Genomic DNA, 19,911 nt, shown 5'->3' with positions numbered 1-19,911 from the left:
GGCTACAGACATCACACTGCAAAAAGATGAATGTAAGATCACTCAGTTTTAGCAAATAATCTAGGGATAAAGCTACAATGACTGCACTAAGAGCCAAGATAGGTTCCCAATCTCTTGAATACTACTACTATGAATGCCAATCATACAGAGTCCCTCATCCTGCAAGGAAAATATCTTCTAAAGAGATGCTTTTGGAAACAAAGAGAGACTGCCAGATACAGGTTTATCCTACCAGTAAGTTTCCATTTTAAAACATACTCTTTAAACCACTTTCAACTTCCTGACTCAGAACTTAGTACCTGGAAGGAAGATTTCTATTATTCATAGCCTTGATTACTGAGGACTCTTTAATTTACCTTAATGTTAGAAAGAAGATAAAGTATAGAAGAGACCTAGAAACTCAAGTGTTAACGATGATCTCTCATCTAACTGCAAATTTTGCTTGAGAAGTGGGATCCTCTAGCCTTCTGTCTAGACAGAAACAGTGAAACACTGCAGTTGCATGAAAGATGAAGAGCTGAAGCAATCTTACAATCCAAACTTCTCTTCCTGACATCAGGAAAGAACAAAAAATCCTTTACTCTTCTGTAAAATGCATCTCCCTTTATAAAAAGTCCCAGGACCCCATCAGCAAAACAATATTTACTTACCAGAAGCTCCTTACTAACTAGGTCTGGCTGTAAGAGCTTATTCCATTCCATTAATAACTCAAGGCTTAAGATACAAGGTAAACTGTACTGGTACATTCATCCACCAAGACAACAGTTCAGTTTCCATGAATTTCATGTGCACTCGATCATACTCATATGCTTGCTTTCCATGATTCTAAATGCATGAAAAAGTGGTGCCTTCTGCTTTGTTTCATGATGTAGTCAGTTGAGAAGTTTCAACTGACTGACAACAGCTTCCATTTTAGATCTTTCAATTTCCAAGACAATGTTTTTTTTAAAAGCTGGAGTGGCCTAAGAAGATTAATTCACAGTCTCAGTCTGTTTAAGTTTTGGCCCAGTGGTAAAAGAGTCTAACTATCCTAGAAGTCAGTATTCAGAAATCAAAACTTAAACAATAGAATGCAAATTTCTTGCTTATGTGACAGATTTGGGTTCTTACACCCCACTGCCCACCTCCCAAGAATGAACTACAGAGGTCTTGGCAAGAAGGTTCTTACTGTTTCTATTCTCCAAACTTCTGCCACTAATTAAACAATTTTCTTCTCTTTCCCACAACATTCAGGAGCTGGAAGCTGAGAGAACAATGACCACTGCAGTAAAAATTGTGTTCCATCTTTGAAAGCAAAGAACTGAAAATAATGAGAAAATTGGTGTTTATAGTAAACACTTTACACAGATTTTTTTTCATGTGCTCCTCTCCTTTCTTAGAATTAAAGTGATTTAACAGCTAACTGCTGCCAGTCTTACTCCTTTTGCCTCTTTTCCCATTCTGGCCTTCTCCATTATACCTACATTAGCATTTGACATTATTGAGCCAATTCACAGAGGTGAACCACAGAAATAGTAATCCCCTTTTTACTAGCTTCACCTTCTGAATCAGCTCATCATAGGATTAGGTGAACACCAGGGCAGAAAAGCAGGAGCAGCTAGTAAACAGAAACATCCCTAGCAAGAACATCTAACTACTGGATTGGCTTAGTAAAAGTGTAAAACCACGCTCCTTAGAGCATAAAGCAACACCAAAATACTTCAGGCATTTCATAGTTTGGGGCCACGTGCAAGAACAGAACTTCAGTGCATGTTCTCACTTGAATGGTTTTAGCCCCAGCATACTTAACTCTGCTCAGTAAATCAACGTGCTTCCAAAGTGATTTCATGGATTATACCCCCCCCTGCATCTCATTTCTTCCGCATCACCTTGTGCCATTTCCCTTTTGGTAGGTGGAGCCATAACTTTAACTATGGTGTAAATACAGTAGAATTGAAAGGAACAAAATTTCTCCTTCTATGGGAGGTCACAGGGTAGAGAATTTACATCAATGCAGTTGTACCATTTCCATTTGCCAGCCTATAAACAATACAAACAGTCTTGAGTAAGACACAATTGGTTGATTTTTCTGCCTTTAGGTCAACTGCATTACAAAAGGAAAACATCTAGGTCATTGTGCTTACAGGAGCGGAAAGTGAAAGAAGAGATACAGAATACACAAGCAAAATGAAAAATATGCATCCTCCAAAAGCATTAGTGTTAATTTTACAGAAAGACAACTAAAAATGTAATCTAATTAGTATCTACCAAGATTAAATACAAGCACAGTACCCCCTTTAACCTCACCCCATATGCTGCCAGGCCTGACTGTGGGCTTATTCCATGTTTTATCGATACTCACTATATTTCAGATAAGCCATTTTAAATAAAAAAAGGTCCCAGAAGTGCATCATTTAAAATTTCCTTTGTTATCCCTAATACTTTCATTTCACAGGCTTTCAATTGGTCTGTATTAAGAGTACAGTAATATTTCATGTTTTTCAAGTTAACCACTCAATTATAGGACTCATTATGTAAGCTGAACATATACCATACTAGAATATAAATACTGAATTTAGGTTTTCTTCCATCCTAAAATGGCTTAGGTACCTCTGTTTTTTTTCAGGGGAGGGAATATTAAGATATGGCAAAAACAGGACCAGCCTTTGGCATCAGAAAGTAGTCTGAGCTTGACTTTTACAAAACTGTGTGCTTCTCTCCTTGCTTCACTGACATCATAGCAGTAAAATCCAATTTTACTTGCTGATGTACACATTCCTTCTGTGCCCTTTGCTGCTTAGAATACTTGTTATTAAATAAAATTACTTTATAATTTTGTGCTCAAAACTGTGCCTCCTGCAGCTTTGCAGAAATTTATACTTACTTCAAGTGGATACAGATAAAAGACTGCTCAAGCAACTGAGACAGAAGAACTGAAGGAGAGCATAAGACAGTATAAAACAGCACATGGTCAGAAATATGGGTTAGAAACACAAAAAGAAATGTGGGGACTACATGGTGAAAAATAGGCAAAAGCAGTACTGGAAAAATTTGTTCCCCTCTGGTCCACAGAAACTGTCAGTAAACTGCACAACAATAATAGGAGAAAAGAGTAGAGTTTTAAAGGATTTGGGGCTTAAACTCTTAAATGATCCAAACTAAATGTCAATCAAATGCTTTTCCCTGGTAACACCAAGTTGTCTGTGTCTGCGTGCTCAGAGTTGCCCACTGCTTTATTTGGAGACAAGCTGGCTGCAAGTCACTTAAGCTTTAAAGAAAGATGTAAGAGGCCTACTTATTAAAGTTCTTACCTCTTATTTGTTCAGGAAGGGGAAAAGAGTAACATAGAATCTGCATTCTTCTACAAAAGGATGATCAGCTATCCGTACACATATTTGAATTATTACTTTGGTTAGGACATGAGAATATTCAGGCATGTAGAAAGAAGGGAGAAAATCTTGCTCTCAGACTGAGAATTTTGTTAGGCCACCCCCTTCTGCCCCCTCTCCACACACACAATTTCAACTGGAACTCTACAAATTAATCATAACCATTAAGACAGATTTAACAAGACTACAGGAAGTGCTGTTACAGTAACTATTATGTAGTGTCTGTCCCTCTGCTGCAGATAAACACATGCCTTACACCTGCAAATTTAATTGCTTTAAAAAAAGCAACATTTATCAGGACAAGGTATGTCATATACTCTATCACCTCTGTGAATAGGGAAGTACAACAGTTCCTTCTAATAAGCTGAAATTTCACAGTCTTTGACTAACAGGAAAGAAGGGGAGATGGTGGTAACTTCATTAAGCATGTTGAGTTCAAGTACTAACCCACAATTACTGCAGAACAAGCAACAGTTCCAAAGTCAGTGCGGATCCTGTATGCATTCAGCAGAATGATAGGAATAATGAGTTTTAGTCTTATCAGTCATATTTGTATACTACTCTCACAATGTAAGCATCCAATCAAAGTACTGAATATGTAATACTTGAAGACAGTGAAAACAGGTGTTCCACAAAACACTTAAGACACTGCTCGGCATATCCCCTAGCTGATGGGGGCAGAACAGCAGGCAGATCAAGCACTGACATTCTGATGAAAGGTTGTTATAAAGCCTCAACAGCAATAGCTGCAGCTAAAATTTCAAGAACAGTCTGAAAAAGCATAGTATAAATGCTAAAAAGTAAAATAGAGGCAAGGATTGTGTTCTCCCCCAAACTAGACTACACGGGTATCTTGTTCACTGAAACTTCAACTACCTGGACATGACTGCATGGTCTTGAGAACTCAGAACTCTTCACAAAATCTTGTCATAGAAGCCCAAAACATTATCACCAGAAACACTAAGATAAGGTGTATGAAATTTCTTAGATGCAAACTTCTAACAGACAACTTTGAGATTCTGTGCTGGACTGGATATGAGATTATATATCCAGAAAAGAGCTTTAAAACTTTCCTATGAGCCATTACATCTGTTACTGATATGGAGGTATCACTGTCACGTAAAATGCTATGCTTTATTTGGCATAACAGCCTCAAAACTGTGGAGCATACTTAGCACCAGGAATTATACCAGACGAAAATGAGACTGCAAAACCATACCTAGGACTATTTTTTACTTGGCAGAGACTGTTGATCAGGTAGCAGATATTCTCCAGCATTACTTTAGGACTTCCTGAGCTAATAAAAAGCAGCTTTCTGCAATGTTTAAGCAACAAGAAATCCAGGTCACCAATTACAGAGTGCAGGTTCAAAACAAAAAAGCACCCAGGAGGTGGGAGGGAATAAAAAGGCATTTTCAAGAGGAATTTGGTCACTGCTTAAGTTCAGACTGACATCTGCAACTAGCCAGAACAAGCACAGAGCTGGGGGCAAACATAGCTCATTTCATCTAGTTTCAGATTCTCATAACAATCACTTAACTCAGTATGAAGGTTGAAGTGAGATTTCCTAATGCCAAAGGCTTATGTTCTATTGTGGAACAGTATGACTCTTCCTCCCATAGTGTAAAAACTCACACGCTTTGCACTGTCCTTGATGGCAAAGATATTTATAAAGCATCTTCCATTATTCACTTCAACATTTGTTGGATCATTTTGGAATGTGTGGCATTTTGCAACTTACCTGTTGGCATGAGTAAGTGAAGAATACATACTGCCTTTTTGTCAGGGCAGCATATGGCATTTTAAATACCTGCACAGCAGAATACTTCACTGAGAAAAGACTTGCTACATAGATCAGTTTGATAATTAACAGAATCCAGAAAGATGTATGTGCAGTCAAATACATTCTGATGATCAGATTCCTTGCGTCCATAAGTTTATTTCTATGTGTTCCTCAGTTTGCTCCTGATCACTAATATTTATATGCTTCACAGAGATGAGGTAACAAGGCAGGAACTTTAGTACTTGGTATTTTGCAAGGAACTACACAGAAGTGCCAGTGGAAGAGTCAGAGCTCTGTATTGACATGTACAGTAAGACAAACCCATAAACTGAACAGCTATCTCAATAATAAGAATAGTGATACCAGAAGACAGATTTCTCTTCTACACAGTCTTTGATCTGAAATTTACTGGTCCTTACGAAAACTTTCTTTTGTGACTAAGATTTCACAGCTTGCTAGCACACTTACGAAAGACAGCACAACTAGAATTTCATCAGCCAGATAGTGCTAGCATAAGGCATTTTGCAAATAGCTTTGCTGCCTTGGAAAACCCATAAAAGGTTACTTCTTGTACAAATTATGATTTAGTCTCATTAGATCCAGTTCTTACTTTTGGGCTGCGCAGACAGTGGCCCAGAAGTATGTTCCCCCACAAGCTAGTCCTGGACATGCAAAGATGAAAGCAATCATCCTCCTGAATTTGAGGCGGTATACTGAGGAAAAGCATATACATCTAAAACATACAGGGAAAGACAAGGCTGTCCTTGAAGGAGGCAGTTCTCTTGTTCCTCAGTGGTACACAAGTTCTCATCTTCAGAAGGTTACCATCAGTATGGTCCCCGAAGGAAGGAAAGCAGTAGCAGGAATGGGAAGAACTCAGGGTAGTAACTTTAAGCCCTTGTATCCCTACACTTCCTTTTTTCTGAGTATGTACAAGAGTCAAGAGGCTGACTTCTAAATGTTATCTCTGGTTTATGCCAATCCGGTCTCCAGAAAAAACTGCTGCTTTTTTATTGTCCTATTCTGACACCTGTTCTCTGGCTGCTGGAACAAATCTATAACCATTGCTATCTCTGAAGTGCCCGTAAGTCCGAGATGCCAGGAGCCTTGTCTATTCAGCTGCTAAGCCATATTTACAGAACAAGGCAAAATCTGTACTGCTGCTAGAACTTCAAGGAAGCAAATCTTTAAACACCATACAGCATGCTGTATTACAACCAACTAAACTAACTACTGTTACAAGCAACTATTAAACTATAGGGTTTAATAAAAATTCTAGGATCCCTAAGAGCAATACTGCACTGCTTTGATAATGCTTGCATACTTAATATATACTGCCAATACTGCTTCCAGGACACACTGACGAATATACGCAAGGCCTCAAGACTTATGGCTGGTGTACAGTGATGTGATGACTTCAGAATATAGCTAACTCCGTGCTAGAGTGGATGGCTGGAATACTTTAACTTCAGTAGAAGCCCATTTCCTCTTCCTCAACATATGTAAGTTGACTTCAGTTATATTGGTAGGCAGATCTCTAAAAGGTCAAGGTGCAGCTGATCACTATTACCAGTGAAACTTTAGCAGTAAATTGAAAAGCAAATACACTGAGTCCCTCTAGTTTGACAGCTAGGATCTTGTAGTTGATACACAGCAAAAGATATTCTGCTGTCATGCAAAATGCATCTCCAGAAGCAGTGTCTTGACACAGAGCTTGTGCTTAAGGTTAACAGTGACATCACAGGGATAAATATTTTGCTATTAAAATAAAACCTTAATTATTTGGGAAGAGATCAGCAAATTGTCAATCTAGGATCTCCCTGTCTCCTGCATTTTCTTTATAATCTATACCTTGCTTTCATGTCTTCAGTATCAGAGAAGTTCAGAAGATTTAACTTTAAACAAATACAGAATCATTCCTGAACAATCCTTCCACAAAACCAGAGTTAACACTACATATAACTCTACAGTGATGAGATGTGCCATATTCATATTCCCTTGTTCTGAAGCTGGTACCCAAGTTCACTGCATCATACCCATTTCAGTGCACCAGCAGTTTTTGCACAAATACCAGTTGTCACACATGCTAGATGTTCCTCTGCTGCAAACTGGGCATCGTATTATGCCAGATCATGCCACAGATAGCCTCTTCGACTCAACCAGGACTGCTCAACCAGAACTTGCTCATCCTCACATATCCAAGTGTGATTAGGATGAACTCATCAGTTATTTGTCAGAAACGTGCCATTCCATTCCAAATTAAGATAACATGCTGGCAGTCTACTAAGGACATAATACCAATAAATGACCAGGGCTTAAACTAGGGTCTGTCACAAGCACATGGGCATAAGGCTTTATTTTGTTAAAAAGGGTAGCATTTCCATTTACTTTGTGGATGCCCAAGCTGATTGCAGGTCTTTCTTTTTAAAAGCTTCCTTTTAACTTTTCATTAATTTCTCTGGCATCAGGCAATGAAATTTCATCTTCAACACCAGGCAAAAAGGGACTAAGGGGAGGTCATAACTACTCACCATCCATTACGTTGGGATTGCACAATATTAAGCAAATACTTGGATTTTCTCATAAAACTTACTACACCAAAATCTTTCTGACATACTCAAACCAGGAGCATGGCTAGTAGTATCACTGGCAAGCATCATGCTGTTCTTTTTCCATTAGCCAGATGGTGCAACTAAAGCATTTACCATATTTACTGAAGGTGGAGTGAAAAGACATTTCAACACAGGAAATTCAGTAAAGGAATTACAGAAAGCAACCAGAACATATAAAGAAAGCGCTTGTATTCAATAAAAAAGTAATGAGGGACAATTCCCAACTTTTAATTCCATATTTGACTAGTTTTTGAAAGCAGTCAAGAAACATGTACTCGGACTTCTCTTGGCATCATCCAGTTATTCACTATTGTAGTTAACTGATTATTACATCTTGTTCCAGTCAGTACCTCTACCTAGCACGGAATGCTTCAGTAGATTTATAATGAGCACCTCTTGCCATGCAATGCAATTTTGTGCTTCATAATTTGCATTGCCCAATTTCATGTTGATTTAACTCAATACCAAAACAAAAACACCTTATAGAATCTTAAGAGTCTGGGAACATACCTAAAGAGACTACAGTCTCCTCTTCCAGGAAATTACAATAAAGCCCAGCAATTACTTTCAAACTGCACTTCCAAACAAGGAAGCTGACAGCAAGGACTTTAACATATGAGGGCCCCATTACCATTAAAACATGAACTGACTGCTTGGCTGAAAATAGTAAGGAAAATTATTCACCTTCACAGCACAATATGACGTTCCATGTTCAATTTGGTCAGGGGTGGGGAGGACCAGAATTTCACAATGGGAGATTTTGCTTGATGGGAAGATTTATGAAGATATGTTTCTATTCTTCTACTTAATTTGCTACTGTTAACTTGGGTTTTTATATTTTATTACATCTAACTACTACCACAAAGAGTACCGAAGATTTAGGATGGAATTAAGACCCATTTAATTTAATGAAAAAATATTTGATTTCAGTAATTTTTCTGAGCAGGGGAAGCTATTAATTTGCTGTAGCAGCTTAGGGATAGTATCACATTAACCGCTGTTGCATCAGTTGAGGCTTTGAAGAGTATGACAAACTCTGCCTCTTATCAGTTTAACCCATGAAAAGAAAAAGCTTACAATGTCACTGCCGGAGAGTGATGATACAGAAGAGGCAGATGAGCCAGAGGATAACTGTTGTGTACTAGCCAATGACAAAGCCAAGCGTTGGTTGTAAGATGGTTCAGAGTCTCTGTTCTGTTGCTGTTCTCCATTGCACGGAGCTATCTGGTCTCTCATTTTCAACCTATTATCTGTTAACAGAAAACATAAGTATCATTTAAGAGCACAGAATACAAACACATGGGCCTTGAAGCCTAAGAAGAGCTGCAGTTTAACAAGCTAATTGAAAAACAGGCTCAGAGAAAACTAGTCTTGGGTTAGAAAGTTACAAATTCCTTTTATTTTTTCCTACATTTCTGAAAGTGATTAATTTCAAGGCATGAGTATTTTGAATTACATCAAATTCAAAAAAAAAATTTAAGTTGGTTTCAAAGATTCCTGCTATACCTACCAAGTTCAGGTGATAAATTAATTTTGCTCCCCCACTTCTTTTTAATCCAGGCCCTGTAGTCAATCACTTCTTGGGTCACTTTGATGATTCTACCTAATGTGCTAAAAAAAATTTTTCAGTTAAGTATTAAACAAAGACTGTTACATATTTGCAAGCATTTCAACCAGCAATCAAATTATGCTAAAAGTCAGTTTAAGATATCCCTAACCAAAGAATCCTTTTGAACTTTCATTTCCTTAGCATACCATTTAATCCACTGAAGCATCACAATTTTTAAATTAGTGTATTACTTATCTTCTACCATACTAACATGCTGACGCATAGGTAAGATTTTTACTCTGTTTCTAAATGGAGTGCTTCTTAATTATCAAGAACATACATGCAGATACCAGTGTGCTTGATAAAAGCAATTTCCAGGTTCTTGCATTTCTCCATACAGAAAATATTTTTCCACAGAATCTGGATTTCAACAGTTATGGGATGCACTGAAGACATTAATATCCCAGCCCCCAGGCTGACTTTGACACTGAAGAGAGAGACCTTCGCTAGTCCTTGCTTACAGATTTACAAGACAACTTAAAAAGTGTAAGATCCCACAATCATAAAGGAAGTACCATGGATCGTGAGGTAGTGGAAACAAGAAACAGACTGGCTCCAAAACCAGAATAAGTTAGAATTTAAGAAAATTCGTAACAGTAATTAAGAGAAAAAGTCTACCTGGTCCCTGGTGAACAGTGACCAGTTACCAACAAGTACAAAGTAATATTTTCCAACATACCTTCCCAACACCCAGCTACTTGAATTGTACTACTTCTTGAGCAGGAGTTGTGTCCTTGTTTAAGAGCTAAACTTTCAAGCTTTCCTTTCATCGGGGACTAGTGGCTGAAACACTAACTATAAACTCCACGCTCAAGATACATGAAGGACTGACTATTGTACAAATATGGGCTGTGAAAAGTTATCATCTTGGAGAAAGCAAATTATTTCAGTTTTGAAAATCTTCAATGGTTACAATAAAGCTTATTTTGTATTTCATATCATAAAGGTACATTGTACCTGTACTGGAATTTTCTTTTGGTTTAGGTGTATAATGGGAAGGGAGGACATACATGAAGGTATTTAGACTACCTTTATTAGGTCATTTCATAGTAACACTTTAAAAAGGAGCAATAATTCTCCTACTAGCTTACGGATTACTATTTCATGCAAGACCAAATACCACACGTTCCATGTCTGGTCTTCCAACTTCAAAGACATGTCAGTGTGTTAGTACTGAAAAAGGCAGTCCAGCATTTTAAGCAAACATTGAACCAAATAATACTAAGTTATAAGTCCAATAGCTGCAGAAGGGCCTCACAGACAGAATGAATGTCATCTACCATTCTATTTATGTAATGTGGACAAAATGATGCATGTTGGAAAATAAAATCTTGAATTTTACATGCAGAATTAAAAGTGCAATTGTCACCACTCAGCAACTAAAGATCTGGGTTATAATAGGTAATTCTTCGGAAACCACAGTTCAATAGTTAAGTAGAGCACATTAAGAAAGGAACAAATAAAACAGAGAATAGTATTTTGTCAATGTACACTCCCATCACGTAACAGCATTTTAAATACTCGATGCAGTTTTGGTTTCTCAATCTCAAAAAGGAGGTTAATCCAGAGGAGACAGAATGAAGACAGGGATGACCAATACTGCAGAGAATCAGCTGTGGCCCTGAAGTTGCAGTTTCCAAGACATAGGTCAGTATAGGACTCATACACATGCTGGGTCTCTTCAGCACTAGGACAGAGAAGGAGATCTTGCAGCTAAAAAGTTTCATCTGAGAATGCCTTCGGAAAGATTTGAGCTTTTACTCCAGGATAACACAAACTTCACAACTACTACTAGCTGTGGTCTTAGAACCAGAAAATGAACACAGACTGAGTAACAGAAGCTCTTATGGAGAAGGAATTCGTCAAGTCTGAAGCTTCTTGGAGTACTTTTCCAGAAGCAAATCAATCAGTAGTCACGCCTTCAAAGACCAGAAGGAAAATGATTTATATAGGGTGTTATTTTTATCAGCCTGGGTGACTGATATACCAAAAATGCCTGCTATCAAATAGGTGTAAAGGAAGAAACTACTGCTACACCAACAGTTATGGCAGAGTTGCACATACAGAACCCGGGAATCCCTTCTCTCACTAGATCCTTTCACCAAGAACAGAGATCAAAGCCCCACACTCTCATTCTTGGTAGAAAGGCGGGGGGGGGAGAAATCCACTAAGTTATCAGGTCAGGAGTTCAAAGGCAGATCCATGCTACATTGCTTGTACACCAAAATTAAAAACATTCATTATGAGACATCAGAAACTGAAAGGTGATTAAGGCTATACTGCCATATATTTAAACATAGCAGCAAAGAAAGAAGAAGCATGATCAAACTAGATACTGCTCGCAGAGAACACCATTTCGTATGTATATGACTCAAGCACATCCACGCGGTCAGAGAACAATTTAAAATAAACATTTAAAAATTGCGCTTATATCTGTTTTCAACACTGAAAATGCTTAGGAACAAAATACTATTAATCTGCCCTGCCTTTAGTATGAGGAAGTCCCACGCTTAGGGGTTTCTTTTTGGCTGAGGCCAGAATTTCTACAGATATAAGACACTCCCACAATTCTTCAATGATGCTTGTTTGGAAGACACGGAAAAAGCCACAGTTAACTGGCTAATAGAATTAGACAGCTCTCCTATGAAAGATGACCCTTTAAGGTTTTTCCCTTAATATCACCATATAGTAAAACCAGGAACAAGCTAATTACATATCTGATTTATTTTATGATAGGAGCTTAGAAGTTCCTCTTTTTACACACTGCAAGCCCTCAGTTCACCAGGACACTTTCTAGCTGTCATTATAGCACAACTACAGTGCAAGTAAATCTTAAGATCACTCTTAAAAGGCTCAGATTGCTGACGTAAGATTCAGTAAAATCAAATATCTAAAGCTCCAGCCAAGCTCCACATGAACAAGTGAGTACCAGAGCAGGAAAAAACATCAAGTCTGTGAAAGAACAGCCAAAATAACTGTTTGGTAGGCCTTAACTGAACTTATGAAATATCCCCCTGGTATTAAAAGGGCAATATAATCTAAAAGCAGACTAAGGAACACCTGACCTGAGAAGGATCTGCTTGAGCATGAGGATAAAAAAAAAACCCAAAATAAAAACCTTTACCCAGACAAATTCTCTGTGTAGGAAAAGCTGATACTACTGACACTTCTTAAGAGACAGCATGCATTCTAGTGACAGACACCCACCATTTAAGATGTGAAGCAAAGTAAGGACTGTTTCAGACAGCACGTTTCTGCTGTGTCAGCACATCTAGCAGGCAAATTTAACATTCCCTTTGACAGCTCCTAGAGCTCCCAGGACTATCTTGGCCTACGAGGGGCAACCCAAACCTAACATACAGACCTGTCAGCAGTTAGATCAGTTGAACTGTACACTAGGAAGAGACCAAACAGCTTTCAAGCACAGAGATGGAAAGATCACTGTATATATTGAAGATTATCACCTGTAAATGACAACTGCAGACATGCAGCAGCAAAACCCTGCCAAGGCTTCCTCAGACTCTGAACTCTGGCCTGTTGGCATGACAGTCCCTTCCCCTCATCCACCTGCACATGTCTGGCACCCATAAGGAGGAACCTGTTGCCAATCTGCAATTTTAGGAACTGAAGGTTTCAAAAGTCTTAGTTATACTGGAAGGGCACATGACAGCAGAACCAGTCTTCCATTGCCCATTTCATATGACGTCATCTGCCTCCCAAATGTGGCTACGCTGCTGTTTAGAGATGCAGACTGAGCACACATTCATATGTGAACCTGTCCTGGTTTCAGCTGGGATGTAGTTAACTGTCTTCCTAGTAGCTGGTACAGTGCTGTGTTTTGAGTTCAGTATGTGAAGAATATCGATAACGCTGATGTTTTCAGTTGTTGCTCAGTAGTGTTTAGACTAGAGTCAAGGATTTTTCAGCTTCTCATGCCCAGCCAGGGCACCTGACCCAAACTGGCCAACAGTGTATTCCATACCATGGGACATCCCATCTACTTTAGGAACTGGGAAGTGGGGGGGCAGGGATTCGCCGCTTGGGGACTGGCTGGGTGTTGGTCGGCGGGTGGTAAGCAATCGCCCTGCGCATCATTTGTACATTTCAATCCTTTTATTACTACTGTTGTCATTTTATTAGTGTTATTATCATTACTAGTTTCTTCTTTTCTGTTCTATTAAACCGTTCTTATCTCAACCCAGGAGTTTTACTTCTTTTCCTGATTTTCTCCCCCATCCCACTGGATGGGGGGGAGTGAGTGAGCGGCTGCATGGTGCTTAGTTGCTGGCTGGGGTTAAACCACGACAGAACCATGCAACAGGTCAATATGCAAGCCAACATCCTGACCTAGAGACATAAATATTAACCTAAGGATGCATCTTTGTCACATCCAGATCAGCATAACTTATGGCTGTCAAATGGTACAGTACCACTCTCTCCAACTTCCCCCAAACACGAACTCCTGCTGCTTCTCTTGCTTCTGATCTGCCCATCATGCAGCCACAAGCTGGATCAAATTCTTGATATGACAGGAGTGTTGATGTATTTGCTTTCAGTCAGACCAGAGAGTTCATCTGACTCACCTTCTGACTGCAGGATCACTAGATCTTATCCAAGGCAAGAGTCAGGAATATACAGAGAAGGAAGAAAAAGGGCAGCTGACAGGAGATAGCCCACAGGTAGTTAGGCTAGACAAGGTATAATGTGAAATTGCACCTTAATAAAGAAACCATGGACAGGGCAGTAACAAATAGTCCACTATTTCAATGAACATGAATCAATGAGCAAGAGCTTGTTGCCAAACATCTGCTAAGGTTTCCTGTGGTTTATCAAGAAACAGAATAAAACTGGGAAAATGGTCACTAGCTTGAAACTTTGTATCCAAAGAAGAGCAACAAAACTGGTGAAAGGTCTCCTGAACAAGTCTTATGAGGAACAACTGAGGGAACTGGGGTTGTTTAACCTGGAGAAAAGGAGGCTGAGGGGAGACATTATCGCTCTCCACAACTACTTGAAAGGAGGTTGTAGTGAGGTGGGGGTCAGTCTCTTCTCCCAAGTAAGAAGCAATAGGACAAGAGGAAGTGTCCTCAAGTTGCACCAAGGGAGGTTTAGGTTGGATATTAGGAAAAATTTCTTCACCGAAAGAGTTATCAGGCACTGGAACAGGCTGACCAGGGATGTGGTTGAGTCACCATCCCTGGAAGAATCTAAAAAACATACAGACATGATGCTTAGGGACATGGTTTAGCGGTGGACTTGGCAGTGTTAGGTTAATGGTTGGACTCGATGATCTTAAAGGTCTTTTCCTTTCCCTTCCATGATTCTATGAAAATACCACTCCTTACAGACTTCTTTAGTTAGCTCACTTAAGATGACACACTCTTCTCTAGTGACAGGCTATGGCCAAAGCTGTTCAAAGCACATACTGACACTGACCCTTAAGCAGGAGCTATCCTGTTCATAACTATATTTTACAGCTAGACTTATGTCCCCAAGGGCCCAAATATTAAGAAAAGAATCATTATTTTCAATCTTCTTGGCTGAAGTCACAACACCAAACTTTACCTTGCATACAAGTCATGCAGATTCAAAATAGGATCAGTCTCCTCCTTTTTCTACTAGGAAAACCCTTCCTTCCAAGATAATGGGGATCTGTTTGCGCTAACAAAATATACTGAACTGTCTACTAACCTTTCCTGAGCTGTTCTTGAAAGAGGATGGGTGAGAGAGACTGGGGACAAAACAGTGTTAGGGTAATGTCTGTAGCTGTAAGAATTACCTTCAGGACTCAGCTGACTACTGTCTCCACTCAGAAGATAGCTTTCAACCCTCACTACACTCCAGATGTTATATCTGGAAGCTTGAATGAAGATGCTGGTAAGAGTTATTTCAGTCCACCCCTTATTATTCTGTGGGACTTGTTACTACAGAACATGGACAAGAAAAAGGCCTATGCTGAAGGTCCAAAATCTGACTCTTTTTTCACACTGGGAATATCAGAAGCAGCAGCTGGCTAGAAAGCCTTAGATTAACTTAGGCTTGTGCTCCTTTGAGTTGGACTGACCCTGAAAAAGAGCAGTAACAACAATCGCCCAGAAAGGTTTGAAATCTGAGATTGTCATCTACAAAATAGGACTCTGTACACAGAAATTTTCCCTGGAAAAAGCTGATATGAATTCAAACACACTAGGTAGTTCAAGAACAAACTGTTCCACTTAGGGGAAAGCTAGCCCCAATTATGAAAAAAAAAATTAATAAACTCAAGTCAGCCTCGGGAGTTCAGCCTCCTGCAAGTTCCTACCCTTTCAAGTGTTCATTTAGTCTCTGTTGATCCTTCTAGTAGAACGTCATATAGCTAGTCATTGCTCTTAAAGGGAGCCCATTATTTACAGTTTAACCCACTACCAATAAGCCTAAAAGAAGGAAAAAGATTGATCAGGACAAAGGGCTCCTGGATGGCTAAGGCTTTAAGTCAGGCCACCAGAAAAGTCTGCGTACAGTCTGGACCATTCTGCCTAACGGGTAGAAGAAGGATCTGAAATACACCCAGATTGCCCAGGCACATCAGGTTTAACTAAAAAACTGAGACTGAATATGGACTGCTGTTGAGGGTCTGCAACAAACTTGCTGCCAAACAGCTCATCATCCACCTACAGGTCCTTTGGCATTGACAAGACTGGTGCTAGGGGAATTACTTGCATACAGGACTTTGTTGAATGCTGTTTCTTTTGCCACACCACTCCCTTTGACAGAATGGCAAGCCACTGGCATGTCTGAGTCTCAGAACTCGTCATCACTGGCACAGATAGCCCAGAACTAGCAGAAAGACAGGTCAGATGTATGATACCTGAACACTGCTGCAGGGACTTCTCCCCAGGTTTGACGTTGTGACAAAATTCAAACATTTTCCCAAATACAATAAGAAGTGTACATGTGAAGTGCACATACTGATGACATCTGAGGCTGTGTCCTGGTTTTAGCATTAAATGCATTGACAAATATACTTTTTGCTGTCTGTAATAAATACAGGTGCCTCACAAGAGAATGACTATATCTGTTGGAGAACCACAGAGAAGTTAATGAAGGCCAGTACTGAAGACACAAGCAAGATTTCAGGAATCCCTAAGTTGTTTTATCTATACTTATGTAAGAATGAAGTTTCATTCAGCAACAAGAATTGTCAGCCAATACACATTTAACAGATACACCTTTAATCCATCGTAAAACAGCAGTCTCAAATGTCAGTGTGTAACACTATGTACCACTCTTCCTATACCTCCATCACAGGCACAAGCGTGGTCTCAACCTCTGTGAATTTAACACCACAGAAAACCTAGAGATTCACATGCACTATTAAAATACTGTCAGTTGTAAATCCACAAGTGAAAGACTGCATCCACTTTGTGGTAAACTTACTACAGGAGAACTATTTCACCTTCCAATGACATTAATGCTGGAAGTTAACAGCTTGACTAGAGTTTGAAATTTTATCTAGATAGTTTATGTGACTTGTTACAGCCACCCCCCCCCCGCTATTAGCTGGGAAGCTCAAAGCCATTGGGATTCTAGGGAACTCTCAAGGAAGAGACATCCTCTGATCTAGCCCCAATTTGTACTGAGGTTTAGAATAACAGATGCTAGAGCAGATACCTGAATGAAAATACAACATGTTGGACATGTCTTCATTTTCTTTCTCCTCCCCCTTTCAAAAAACAGAAAACTTGCAGAGTCAGAGCTGAGAAAGTACTAGCCATACAGTGTTTCTATGAGACATTAAGAACTGCATTAAAAATGACACATCTAGAAGTATGCTACTTTTAACGGCAGTTCTGACATTATAGCCAAACTGAACTGATTCTTTTCATAGCTTAATTATATATCAAGCCTTTTAAAACAGCTTATTGGAGCATGTATTAAAGAACTAGGGAAATTTCTAGCCTTGTTGTCTAGTTTTGTGTCTAAACAAGCAGTCTGATCACACACATTTCTTTTCGCCATAGTACAGACATGCATCATACCAAACATTAAACCAGCAGACCTTTCTTTGAAATACTTTAAGCAGAATGTTTGAGGGAAGACCAATTATCTTCTGGCTCCCTTCCACACTAAGAGAACCTCACATTGGACTCATCCTGGGTTTTGTCATGCTGTCTTCATTTCAGTGCTGCACATTGAGGTATTACACTCTCATACCACTGGGCAGCCTAAATTTCTGGGCAGATTTCAATACAGCTGCAGTTAAACAATAAATAACAATATTCCTTTTATTGATTTAGACCCAAACATTCCTAATTGATTACACAAATGGATATTCAAAAAGTGGACTAATTACCTCTCAGAATCTCTGTTTGGATATGATCTTGCAAGTGGTGATACTGCATGGCTAAGAACAATGTAGGCATAATCAAAAACTTGTTTCACTTGCATGGCACCATAAGAACTTCTGCCAACGTCGTTTCCTGAAATAATGTGACAGTCATCAGATCATCTTTTTTTAATATCAGTAACCAGAAAATTATTCATACTTAAAGCTCAGAAGCCTTAACAATACAGCTTAACTCTGTTAAAATTGGTTAGCCCATCCTACTCATATCAGGAACAACTTAGGTGTGCCTATCTCAATAAAAGAAGCTAACCTTAGGAATGACACTTAACTTAATGCATTCAATTTACCGCTTATAAAATACCAATGTACCAGCTCCTGAAAGAAACAGAGAATAGAGATCAGCTTAAAGCTCTTACAGCTGTCTTAAGAGGGAACCTACCAAGCTTAAAGCATCATGTCTCACTTACCAGTAGAGTTTCTGCAGGCCAAATTCAGCTTAAAATTCCACTCATGCAACCACATTATCTTCATAGGGCCAGGCATACTTACATCAATCCCTACTTAACCTTATCAAAACTACAGATTAATAAATGAGCTCATACAGATTACTTATCTCCACAGGATAAACCAGTTTGTCAAACTCTATCATAGAGGATTCCAGAAGTTTGTACAGCATTGTTTTTTGATCAAGTTAGTGGCACTTCTTGACTGCCCCTTTTTAAGCATGAGTGACATTTATAACAGAACTCTTTCCAAATCCAGTGCCATATGCGTGGAACTGCAGAAGTTAAGAACATGCTAAAGCTTCTGTATCAGGGACAATGTACAAGCATTGGTCTCCCATTTGACACCTATAAAGATCTTGCTATTACTAGCAAGAAGAAACATTTGGGGGGGGTTGTAGATTTATTTGGCACCAGACACCAAAGGTTCACTGTCACCACTCAATTTAAGAAACAAAGAAAACTTAAAATTGCATGTCTAAAATAGCAACTAGATCTTGAGTGGGTAGAAAGCTGCTTACAGTAAAAGGTTCCCTTCTTCAGAATGAGGCTTTAAATGCTGTGAGAACACTGGAAAGGGATGAACCACCGAACACGTTTATTTTAAGCTTGAAAAATCAGATCAGGGCCTATGAACAGGTTTTAATGAAAAATCTGCTTTGAAAATTGGTGGGTGAAGGACAGAATCTATCCTTTGGAGGACTGAATCCAATCAGGCTAAATCTGACTTTAGAGGAACCCTTCACTCGCTGAAGTATTTTGTCCAGCAAGCTGTTATAGACAAACATGCTGAGGTCTGCCATCCAGGGGAAAACACAGCCTTGGTTTTACTACTTGACAACATGTTTTAGTCCTTCAAGATTCTCCAACCGCAATGCCACTTTAACAGAAAAGCATAATCATTGAAAACAGACTGGGAACATAAGAGCATTTTGGGAACAGAGAATTTCTTCAGTAATTTATATGGTCAAATAAAAACTGATCAAGAAATACTTCTGTTCACTGAAGTAACTGAGTATCTTGTTCTGAATGCACCACTGCAGTATCCCATGGCTACTAGGCTCAAAATTACAGAAGCCTCTCTAAATGGCATATATGCAATTGGACTCTATCCTGAAGTAGAAGCAGAGACCAATGTGGGCCTAGGACAGTGAATCTAGAAGAAACACATTGTAATTAAGTTCAGAGCTGCACTACAAAGTAGCAGAGGACTTCACAAAGGACTTAGTAGAAAGGCAGCTGAATAGAGACCAAGCTATTTCAGTGGTCAAGAAATCAGAACACAAAAATGTTAATTCTACTAGAAAAACAATGATTAATTCAGTACACGTTTCCCAGGGACAGGACACATTGTTGCGTCCTGCAACAATGCCACCTTTCACATAATGACATGCTAAACAAATATACAAAAGAGAATTCAATTGAGAAGCAATATAGAAATGGAATATATCCAAGTGGCTAAACACACACAATTGCACCTACCACTAAATTCAAGTCCATCTACAGTTGGACTCAATGATCTTAAGGCTCTTTTTCAACATAAATGATTCTATAAATTCACGTAAATTAAGAATATGCACTCAAACAAATTGCATTAGTTTAGTGTAATCTGGTGCTAAGGCAGTTACATTTGATATGCACCCTGCATGGAGTTACACCAAAATGAAGACGCTGCTGCTATAAACTGTTGGTTACTCCTTTCATCAGTTG

At 39.0% G+C, this 19,911-nt stretch overlaps 1 protein-coding gene across 4 annotated transcripts in view; it reads right to left on the bottom strand.

The window, feature by feature from the left end:
* The window catches only part of TENT4A (terminal nucleotidyltransferase 4A), a 62,542-nt gene that overhangs the window by 16,570 nt on the left and 26,061 nt on the right, over positions 1 to 19,911 (bottom strand). For all 4 annotated transcript variants that reach the window (XM_069808824.1, XM_069808825.1, XM_069808827.1 and 1 more), the window contains exons 8-10: positions 17,705 to 17,831; positions 9,274 to 9,374; positions 8,841 to 9,013 (exon numbers count right to left, since the gene is read on the bottom strand). In XM_069808824.1, the coding sequence (XP_069664925.1) occupies positions 8,841 to 9,013; positions 9,274 to 9,374; positions 17,705 to 17,831 (401 nt within the window). The remainder of the gene's footprint in view (positions 1 to 8,840; positions 9,014 to 9,273; positions 9,375 to 17,704; positions 17,832 to 19,911) is intronic.

The sequence above is a fragment of the Haliaeetus albicilla genome, chromosome 21 (genome assembly GCF_947461875.1).
Source record: "Haliaeetus albicilla chromosome 21, bHalAlb1.1, whole genome shotgun sequence".
In the NCBI taxonomy this organism is placed as follows: domain Eukaryota; kingdom Metazoa; phylum Chordata; class Aves; order Accipitriformes; family Accipitridae; genus Haliaeetus; species Haliaeetus albicilla.
Note: the sequence above shows the minus strand (reverse complement) of the source record. Positions and strands in the feature narration are given on the sequence as shown.